The sequence below is a fragment of the Triticum dicoccoides genome, chromosome 4A (genome assembly GCF_002162155.2).
Source record: "Triticum dicoccoides isolate Atlit2015 ecotype Zavitan chromosome 4A, WEW_v2.0, whole genome shotgun sequence".
Classification (NCBI taxonomy): Eukaryota; Viridiplantae; Streptophyta; class Magnoliopsida; order Poales; family Poaceae; genus Triticum; species Triticum dicoccoides.
The window spans coordinates 692,110,016-692,121,344 of NC_041386.1; the positions used below are offsets into that span (position 1 = coordinate 692,110,016).

Genomic DNA, 11,329 nt, shown 5'->3' on the forward strand with positions numbered 1-11,329 from the left:
GATGAAGAAGAAGAAGAGGAAGAAGAGGAAGAAGAGGAGGAGGAAGAAGAAGAAGAGGAGGAGGAGGAAGAAGAAGAGGAAGAAGAGAAGAGGAAGAGGCCACTGTAGAGATGACAAAGCAGCTGCCAGATGTCTCCACACCAATGCAACACTCACCCAAACCTTCAACATCCCCAGGCGGCGTCTCCAAGGAGAGCACGACGCACATGGCGACGCCACCGCCCAATCCGGAGAGGATTTTGAGCTTTCGCTCGGGAGCAAGGTAGGGGGTGGACAGGGAGGGTCCTCAGCGGTGCCTCCAAGGATGGAAAGCGGCGCCCTTGGGCATCGCCGCCGCCGAGGCCGGACCAGCCGGCCTAGGGTTTCCCCCGGACCCAAATCCGTGCCACCAGCATCTCCCCAGCCAGCGCGCCGGCAACCAAGGCCGCCGGGCATCATGTATGGGGGAGGAGGAGTGAGCCAGAAAGGTGGATTAGTCATACCTTCAGATTTGACGAAGAAGAAGGCCTCCCGCCGCGACCACCAGCCACCAGAGGCCTCGCCGCCCCGGCGGCCGAGGAACCTGGCCACCAGCATGAAAGGAGGCCGCCAGCCGTCACGCCGACGCCTCGCCACCAGGGCCGCCGCCACAACAGCCGCAGCCCTCCGCGAGAGAAACGGAGCGGCGAGATCCCCGCCGCCACCGTCACCGGCGGCCACGCGGGCTTGCCCGGCGACCTCCTCGGGTGGCGGCGAGGGAGAGAAGGGGAGGGATGGGGGTGGCGGCGCGAGGAAACCCTAGTCGCTGCCCGAGCCGCCCGAGCAGGCGACGCGGGGGCTAGGGGGGGGGGGGACTCCTCGGCCATGTCATCTAGTACTGCTTCAATCCTCCAACAAAGTATGTTGCGAGGCTTAATTTCCCCTTAATTTATCACTACATCACGCATGAACATGAACAAAAAGGGAGAAACGGCTGGCACACGCACATCTTTTAATTTCTGCAGCTTAATTTCCTTTTAAATTATGCCATGGAAGATGGAACCTGTTGATTTTACCTGGGCGTGAGAGCGGTGACGCAGAGGGGGTCAGTTCAGTTTGGGGTGTAGTTTTTCCTGGAGATTTTTAAGGTCGCGTGTCATGGATCCCGATGTTCGCGCCCTCCTCTCTCTCTCTCTCTCCAGCGGGGTGTAGTTTCGCCCTCAAGGTTGGTGCCACTTCCCTCAGCTAGCTAGCTGGAGGCCTGGAGCTAGAGCTGTCGCCTTAGCTAGCAGTGTGCTCGCTCGACCGACCAGCAGCTATATATAACCACCCACGTCCGTTGCAGTTGCCTCCTTGTACCCCATCACCGGCAACAACTTCATTCCCCTCGACTCGACTCCATCGTCTCCCCTCACTCCTGCTCCTCCGATCGATCATGAGTATCTCAGTGAACGGGCAGTCGGTGGTGCCACCGGGGTTCCGGTTCCACCCGACAGAGGAGGAGCTGCTCACCTACTACCTCGCCAAGAAGGTGGCCTCCCAGCGCATCGACCTCGACGTCATCCCCGACGTCGACCTCAACAAGCTCGAGCCATGGGACATCCAAGGTCAGTGCACGAATTCCTTCGTTCATCGTTTACTCTTCAGTTGGTACTGCTGTATGGATGGTGAACTAATTGGCCATGAAAAAACGCATGCATGCAGAGCGGTGCAGGATCGGCACTGGCCCGCAGAACGACTGGTACTTGTTCAGCCACAAGGACAAGAAGTACCCCACGGGGACGCGCACCAACCGCGCCACCGCTGCCGGGTTCTGGAAGGCCACCGGCCGGGACAAGGCCATCTACTCCGCCGCCGGCTCCGGACGCATCGGCATGCGCAAGACGCTCGTCTACTACAAGGGCCGTGCCCCACACGGCCACAAGTCGGATTGGATCATGCATGAGTACCGCCTTGACGACGCCGTCGCCCCTCCGACCAACCCCGTCTTTGCTGCCGGCGACGCAAGTTCCTACTACTCCGGCATCTCATCCCCGGTACGTCTATTGTACCACCTACTTCCGGCGACGCAAGTACGTACTCATGGGTTCATTGGTGAACTAATTGGCCATGGAAAAACGCGTGCAGAGCTGTGCCGGGTCGGAACTGGCCCGCAGAACGACTGGTACCTGTTCAGCCACAAGGACAAGAAGTACCCCACTGGGACGCGCACCAACCGCGCCACCGCCGCCGGGTTCTGGAAGGCCACCGGCCGGGACAAGGCCATCTACTCCGCCGCCGGCTCCGGCCTAATCGGCATGCGCAAGACGCTCGTCTTCTACAAGGGCTGCGCCCCGCACGGCCACAAGTCCGACTGGATCATGCACGAGTACCGCCTCGACGACGCCGCCGCAACCCCGGGCAACAACCCAGCCAACCCAGCCGCCGGCAACGCCAACTACTACTCCGTCTCCTCATCCCCGGTACGTACTTGCTGTCCACAGTGTACAATATACTTGTGGCTAGAACTGCATGCAGGGTGGCCGGCCGGCCGACAGGGATGGAGATAGCTCGCTAGTGGTGCTTGCATGCGATAATTAAGTGTACTATGCACGTACGTACTTAGGTGTATGCTCACGTCGCACTGTAGACGACCAAGGCTAGTGAAGATGATGTCCAGGTGGTGGTTGAGAATGGGAACACACATGACTTAGTGCAATCGGTTACAATTGTAATTTCCGAGTGGGAGCTGGGATTTCCTTTCGACGGGTCGGTGTCACGAAAAGGGAGCTGCAGATAGTGGGTAGTAGGTTCAGTTCTTGCAAATACTACTCTCTCCCGTTCGGTAATGTAAAACGTTTTTATAAGCTATGTTAACATGCAAAAAACTACTTCACATTTAACACAGCTGCACTTCACTTCAAACTCTATTAGTCTCTTGGGACTATGAATGTCTAATTAACAGAGGGAACATGAATTGATCGAATATTATGTGGACCTTTGCACGCGGAGGCACCGGCATATGACAAACTACTAATTAACAAACCTCCATTATCGAGCGAGCCTTTTTTGGGGTCAAACCCTACGTACATCGACATACCTTTTGAGCTGGCTTAGGTAGTGGGAGTAGTACCTTCCATTCGAAAATTCGATAATTAGCCTAATCGATCTGATGTAAATTAATTGACGGTGTTATCCGTATGATATGAGCAGATGCGCGGCGTGGCCGGGGACCAGTCGTCGGCGCAGGAGGACGGGTGGGTCATCTGCAGGGTGTTCAAGAAGAAGAACATCGTCGTGCAGCAGCAAGCTGGTCAGAACGGCGGCGGTGCCGCGGCGTCCAACAAGCTGGTCGTCGCTGGTGCCATGGAGCGCAGCCGGAGCAACTGCTCGCCGATGGTGACCACCGCTAGCGACCACGCCAAGGTGACCCAGATGCAGCAGCATCACGACGCGCTCGACCACATCCTCAACCAGTACATGCATGGCCGCTCGTCCATGACGGCGTGCAAGCAGGAGACCAAGCCCACCAACCCATCATCGCCAGCGCTGGACCAACTAATCAACAGCGCGTGCCATAACGGCAACAGCACCCTATACGAAAAGTTCATGAAGCTCCCGCCGCTCGAGCACGTCGTCCCCGGCGGCCTCCTGCCGCCGCCGACCGAGTACGGCTGCGACTGGTACACTCTCGACCGGCTCGCGGCCTACGAGCTCAACGGCCTCTCCGACCCTGCGTCGGCCAAGACGATGAAGGACATGTCCATCGTGGACGAGCTTGGTAGCACCACGGCTTACTCTGGCGGCGACACGCTACAGGCTTCCTCTGGCACGGGTGACGGCGACCTGTGGAGCCTGGCGCGGTCGGCGTCATCACTACACGCCGACTTGACGATAACATGTTTTAACGCCGTCAGATGCTGACGCTATGCTAGCCCAAACTTGCTTTTTTTACATGGACATTTTCATATATCGAGTTAATACAATGGCACTGAAGTAATATTCCTTTTTTTTTTGCATAAACAAGATGTACATAGTCAATATGTAAAAAAATAACAAAAGAAAATTTGCAGAAAAAAAAACAACCTAAGACGAAGGAGGTCCTATCCAAAGACTACACCGCTATCAATGATTGGAGAATGCCGATTTAAAATCTGGCAGACCCTATGGGTGTCGCGGCTAGTCGGATGATGTAGAAGGGGAGCAGAGAACAAGATTTACCCATGTTCATGCCCTCTTTCTCTCGGTAAAACAGTACTCCTGCTCGATTATATTTATGGATGGGGTGTACAAGGTACAAGGATGATCGGAGGTGTATCAACGAGGTGCAAGCATGATGATGTTCTATCTCCAGCAGCTAGCCCGGCTCTATAAAGGATGACGAGGCCTAGGGTTACAAAGGGTCCTAATCAGCTACAGTGGTTGAGGATCCTCCGTATTAGCTTGTCGTGTACTCCAAGGCAGCTTCTTCCTTCTTGGATCCTCCGTGATCTCCGTATCGGCTTGTCTAATTTAAGCACTTATTATTATTCTCAAGCAAATCCGTGACCTCTAGGTGACATGTAGTATCAATGAGAAAGTAGAATAAGCCACAAGAGTAAAAGTGTTGGTCCGATCTAGAGATCTTAATTGTTGAGCCGACCATTACTCATAGTACTGAAATGTAGTACAATACAGTCAAACACTTGTGACTTAAAGATGCATGTATCTCTATGACCTAATACAGTTTTGAATGCTAATGATATATGCTTAGTGGGTGTCTAAAAGGTACTTCCTCGTTTCCGGTTTAAAGGCATACACGTCTTCCTAGACCGACAATATATCTTGTCGCATTATTATACTGGTCAAATTGTCGTTCTATACTATGTAATGATATAACTTTTGTGACATATAATTTGTATTATGTTGGTCAAATTGTTGATCTAGGGATATGTGTAAGCTTTTTAAATCCAAAAGGAGGTAGTAGCAACACCGCTTTGGATTTAGAGCAGAAGACATATATAAACTAGTGAAGTAGACTTGTGGTACTCCCAAACTGGAAGACAAAATATGGATTGAGTCTATTCAAACAGTTTTGGAATTCATGGGTTAACACCTCAAATTTTGAAAGGGAAAGAGTTATTGTCTGAAAAAGGTGTTGATTTGATCTCAGACAATTGTTATGAAAATGCAAATTTCTTGTGCCGAAACTCAGTTCAAAAGTAATTTGTGATATGTGTGTGTTGAAACTTTTTTTTTGCGAGAAAATTTCCGATCTATTCATCTTCAATCATGGCAGTACAACGAATACCATAAATAATAGAAATTACATCTAGATCCGTAGACCACCTAGCGACAACTACCAGCACTGAAGCGAGCCGAAGGCGCGCCGCCGTCATCGCCCCTCCATCGCCGGAGTCGGGCACAACTTATTGTAGTAGACAGTCGGGAAGTCGTCGTGCTAAGGCCCCATACACTAGTGCAGAACCGGGCAATAGCACCGGTTCGTAAGGCCCTTTAGTGCCGGTTCCATAACCAGCACTAAAGTGTGGGCACTAAAGCCCCCCCCCCCTTAGTACCGGTTCAGCACGAACCGGTGCTAAAGGGAAACCACGTGGCACGAACCAGCTCCAGGGGCCTGGAGCCCTTTAGTACCGGTTGGTATGACCAACCGGTACTATAAGGTTTTGGGGGTTTTTAGTTTTATGATTTCTTTTTCATTTAATTTTGTGTTTCCATTTTAATTCTTTTTCGTTTGCTGGTATTTTACGATACTACACATTAATATTGTACACGTTATGCATATATATATATATATATATATATATATATATATATATATATATATATATATATATATAATTTCTAGTAGAACCAATCATGCATATATATATCATCAATGTCTCACAAACCATCATATTAATTGATTCACACATACACACATGTATAGCTATATACAATTTCTCCTACATATGCATGTTGCATTCAGAGCCAGTGGCATTAGCCTAATTGGTGCCTTCGGAGCACGATGACAATTGGAAGTGGTTTTCATGGGGGCGGTAGCGGGTAATAGTATTCTCCCTTCGGATTTATGACCTAGTCGAGCAAAAATCCCGCTATTTCCTCTTGAAGTGCTTCTACGCGCTCCGTTTCTAGGAGCTTCGCCCGCACCTCTCTGAACTGTTAAGAAGGAGATCAATATGCATGTATATTAGTTGTGTGACTAGATATCGATAATGGTGTAAAAATTGTGAATAGTGTTTTGACAAGCGTACCCATTCCTGTCTTTGAGATCTGCTCCTTTCGGACGCGATCATGCGAATGTTCTCGCAAACGCAGAATGCACACAGATCAGTCCCCTGCGCCTGCTTCAGGGCTTTTACGAGAATAGAATTTGATCAGATAATAATTAATCAAGCATGATAATTAAAGAGATGGTAGCTAGCTAGCTAGCTAGTACTACTTAATTACTTACCTTGGGTCTTCCCCATTTAAGCTTTTCTTTCCATTCGCCTTCCGTGACGCTGATGAACCTTTCCCAAGCCCTGCCCGCCGACAAAAAAAATGAATAAAGGGGTTATTAAATAGTTTATATCATGAAATGACGAACTAAATAGGCCGAGATATATAGTTAATAATGATTGAAATTACTTGTTGACTATCCCAAACAAGATGTTATAGTCAGTTTTTTCTTTGAGTAGTGAGTCTAGTATTTCAACTGTTCCGGCGTCAACTTTAATGATACACAAGACCCAGTGAAATCTACATGCACACACGTTTGCATGTCTTAATTAAGCGGGCATATGTAAGCAAAAACATATAGCTAGCTAGTAGGCAAAAACAGAGAATTTGTAGTACAAGACAGTGTGACTCACTGAAAGTTGTAAGGAAGTAGTATATCTTCATTGTATTTGAAGCACTTCAAGAACTCTAGCATGCTGTCCTCTACGGCCTTTTGATGACGTGCATCTATTTTCCATGTGTATTCATTAACGGTGTTTGAGTCAATGAACCCAATGCCATAGCGTCCACCTTTTCTCATTTCATACATCTTCATCCTGCATATAATACCACAGAAAAGAATATAGTGAGGATAATTACAGGTAATGATTGATCAAAAGGATCACTACAGCTAGCTTGAGACTTCAATTACAGAAAGAAATCACTTACAGACAATAGCAACTAATGATAGATTTGTCGAGTGCGTCTTGATTGTATAACTGAAACAGTTCAGAATACTCAACGGACACAACTTTCTCATGGTAGTAATGCCCCTCCTTGACATTCACCATGAGGGACAATCGATCGGAAATCTTGGTAATGTTCATGTACCATTGATGCAATTCATACATTCTCGTTGGGAGGTTCTTGACCTTGTCTGGCTCGACCAAAGGTTGGCCCCGGACATATTTCCGTTTTATTTCATCCTCTCTAAGCACAGGCATGGGCTCGATCTCGAGGAGTTATCCAACAGTGATTTTGAGAACTTCAGCCTGCATTATATGGTCCTCCGTTATTACCACATTGCCCACCTCAGGAACGTAAACTATTTGCCCACAATAATATTGGGCGCGCGTACTGTCACGTGTTGTTGGCACAACAAGCGAGGGGATCGATTGCGCCGCCTGTTCTCCCAGCTGGGGAATGGTTTTCCCGCATTTTTTGACAGCTGCTTCTTGTTTGCTCGATCCCGAGCTCGCCTCCGTACGTAGACGTGCTCGATTTAACTTCCTGATGTGGCGCTCATAGTCCGTGTCAACAGGCTTGGGAGCTGGTGGTTGAGCCATACGTATGAAGTGGTCAATCGTTTCCTCAGGCACTTTCTCCCTTGGCGGCGTTGGCGGTTTCGGTGCAAAATGGGCTTCCACCTCGGACTACGATATGGCTGCGATTTCCTCCTCGGACCTGTCATAAGCCCTCTGTGGAAGAGGCGTGAGGCTTGGACCATATTTATATGGCTTGCCTCCGCCTGTACTTCCTGTACTACCTCGACTCGTACTACGCACCATAGCTGCGGGGTGTCTCTTCTGCGATTTCTGAGGCGGCGGAGACGGCTGACGGGGCTGAGTTGGACGAGGAGGAGTGGCCGCCTGAAGCTGTGCCGAACTTGGAGGAGGAGTGGCCTGAGGTTGTGCTGGACTTGGAGGAGGAGTGGACGTCTGACGCTGTGGCGAACTTGGAGGAGGAGGAGTGGCCTGACACTTTGCCGGACTTGGAGGAGGAGTGGCCTGACACTTTGCCGGAGTTGGTGGACTTGCAGGAGCGGGAGACTGCTGACTCGGTGGCGGACTTCTACAAGGAGTCGGCTGACGCGGTGTCGGTGGCCTTCGAAAGATGATGCAATCCTTTTTCCATAGGATGATACGATGGTTGGCGTCTCCGAGAAAGCGCTCGTCGTCACCTCCAGGAAAGTCAAGCTCTAGCTCCGAATATGGGTCCACCACCTCGTCAACCAAGGCACGAGCATAGCCCGCTGGAATCGGGTTGCAATGGAAGGTTGCCTCGGGGGGATTTGTAAAAGCAACGGCGTCCGCCACCTTCATGGATATGTTCTTCATTTTGACGTGTAGCTCGCAGCTAGTGTTCTCCGTGATGTCATCCACGGGGTATCTACCCAGCACTACGTCGTCCGAGGCGGAACCCACGCTGCTTCTCGGCATGGATGGGGCGGTGCTATCCAATGCTGGATCATTCGCTAGGTGCTGCAGCTGCTGAGACCCCCTTTGCTGGGTAAGTGAATCGATCTGCTCCTGCTGCCGCTGGAATTTGACTACCAATTCCGCTTGACTTGCTTCTAGGCCTTGAAGGCGTTCATAGTCCCGCTTCCTCTGCTCCTCCTCCATCTTCCTCTTCTTCTCCTCCGCAATCTTCTTTCTCGCACGGGTTCTGTAGTCGGTGTTCCAGTCTGAAAACCCCTCATACCACGGAATAGCGCCCTTGCCTCGTGTTCTTCCCGGGTGTTCAGGATTTCCCAGGGCACGCGTAAGCTCGTCGTTCTCTTTGTTGGGCTGGAACACCCCCGATCGTGCCTCTTCTATTGCAACAAGTATCGCATCGTCGGCTTCCTTCAGACTTGCCCTCGTCGAAACATTGCCTGTCTTCGGGTCCAACTCCCCCCATGCGCATAGAACCAAGTCCTGACCCTGGGGGGCCAGCTCTTAGTAACCGGAGTGGCACCTGCATCCTCCATCTCCTTCTCAGACTTATCCCACTTAGGCATTGCCACCGCATAGCCACCTGGCCCCAGCTTATGGAACTTATCCTTTTTTTCGGCATTCTTCTTGTTTATTCTCGACCGTTCCTTAGCTAATTCCGAATCCTTGAATTTCACGAAATCGTCCCAATGAGCACGTTGGTTCTCTAGTGTTCCCTCGAATACTGGAGTCTTCCTTCCTCCCTTGACGTACTTGTCCCATTCACGATTCTTGTGGTTCTTGAATGCAACCGCCATCTTTCTAAGAGCAGCGTCCTTGACTTTCTGCACATCTGCTTCTGTGAAATGATCTGGTAGGGTGAAATGTTCCGTGAGAGTATCCCAAATTAGATCTTTTTGATTCTTGTCGACAAAAGTAACATCTTGACGTGGAGCAGCGTCCACTTTGCCTTTTTGTCTTTTGTCTTTTGCTGGCTCTCTCCATTCTTGAAGGGAGATTGGGAGTTGGTCCTTCACAATAACTCCGCACTGACGAATGAACTTGTCCGCAATCTTCTTAGGCGCTAATGGTTCGCCATTAGGTCTGACTACCTCGATATTGTACTTTACGCCCTCCTTCAACTTTTTGTTCGGGCCTCGTTTCGTCCTTTTGCCTGAAGATTTGCTCGATCCGGATGGCTGAACGAACAAAGATCGATTCGTTAATATATCTTCAAGTCATTTAAAACATGTGATGATCACCAGATACCTGCTTATATAAATATATATACCTCGCCGGTCTTTGTTGTTTCAGGATCAACATGTTCTTCGTCATCGTCATAATCGTAGTTCATGACTTCATCAATTCGGTCGTCGCGATCGAATATCATATCACCCTCTCCGGTGTTGTTTAGAAATTCGGAGCCGTCATAATCTTATTCATTCTGATCATCATCTGGCTCGCGTATCATATCGAACATGGTCTGTTCTCCCTCTCTGTCGGTATTATCTGCCATAGCTTTTATTTAACTAATTCAAAAGAAATATAAAACAATTTAGTATTCAAATTACATCATCTCGAATAATAGATATAATCTCGAATACTTCGTCTAGAATAATAGATATAATCTCGAATACATCGTCTCGAATAATATATAATATTGAATAGTACATCACTGGCTAGCTAATTAAGGATCGAATACTACAAAAGAATCTAGGACACTCGCGGTTCCTGTGGCACGGGCGGTGGACACCCAAAGAGAAGGAACCCTCACAGGATCATAGCTGAAGTGAGATCCCCGAAGATACTGCCAGGTATTGGATAACCTGCCGCCCTCTAACGCAACCATGTAGCGATGGATGTGCTCGTCCTCCTCCCTGACACGGCGACGTACCACCTCCGGCGGGGCCGGGTCCCTCCGCACCGAAACTGGCCCACGCGAACGCCACCAAACGAGATCAGGGTCGACGACGGGACCCGGGGCCGGGTTCCTCATCAAGCGGCGCGCCCCTCCAGGCAGCACCTCCCAGTGCCAGCCCGACGTAGCCCAGTCCCGGACATGGGTCGGCTGGACGTCATCGCGGATGGGTCGACGGCGAGGATGCGGGCCGGGCATCGTCGAGAACAAATACTAGCTATATGCCCGCAAAAAGTAATATTTTTTTAATGATTGGATTTTGATAACTAAAATTTCTAACATTTCTACTATTTCAAAAATCTATATACTATTTCATACTAATTAAGCATCTAACACTAAAAACAGAAAACACAACTTCTATACATCCATTAAAAAACTGAAAAACAACATTATATAAAAAAATTCCATACTAATTAAACACTAATTATATACTAATAATAATAATCTAAATTATATACTAATTAAACATAAAAAATTTCCATACTAATTAAACACTAATTTCCATATAATTTTTTTTGTAACTAAAACAATAATAATCTAAATAATCTGAACTAATTAAACATACAAAATACGTATATACTAATATATACATGCATTAATTCATACATATGTGTGTGTGTGTGTTCCATATAAAAATTTTGATAACTAAAACAATAATAATCTAAATAATCTAAATTATATACTAATTCATGCTTGTGTGTGTGTGTGTGTGTGTGTGTTTTGATAACTAAAACAATAATAATCTAAATAATCTAAATTATATACTAATTCATGCTTGTGTGTGTGTGTGCTCGGGGCCGGGAGGGGCGGCGCCCATGGTGGCCGCCGGGGGCGAGGGAGAGAGGTTAGAGGGGGAGAGCTC

At 48.7% G+C, this 11,329-nt stretch overlaps 1 protein-coding gene across 1 annotated transcript; it reads left to right on the top strand.

Annotated features, from left to right (window-relative positions):
* Positions 1-1,326: 1,326 nt before the first annotated feature.
* Positions 1,327-3,877, top strand: LOC119289751 (NAC domain-containing protein 43-like). The gene is made up of 3 exons (XM_037568984.1): positions 1,327-1,565; positions 2,086-2,420; positions 3,151-3,877. The coding sequence occupies exons 1-3, from the start codon at positions 1,394-1,396 to the stop codon at positions 3,859-3,861; spliced, it is 1,218 nt and encodes a 405-aa protein (XP_037424881.1). The 5' UTR covers positions 1,327-1,393; the 3' UTR covers positions 3,862-3,877.
* Positions 3,878-11,329: the final 7,452 nt, after the last annotated feature.

Coding starts and splice junctions, on each gene's coding strand:
- LOC119289751 (XM_037568984.1), top strand. CDS start 1,394: ATGAGTATCTCAGTGAACGGGCAGTCGGTGGTGCCACCGGGGTTCCGG. Junction 1,566..2,085: donor CGAGCCATGGGACATCCAAG/GTCAGTGCACGA, acceptor AAACGCGTGCAG/AGCTGTGCCGGGTCGGAACT. Junction 2,421..3,150: donor ACTCCGTCTCCTCATCCCCG/GTACGTACTTGC, acceptor TGATATGAGCAG/ATGCGCGGCGTGGCCGGGGA.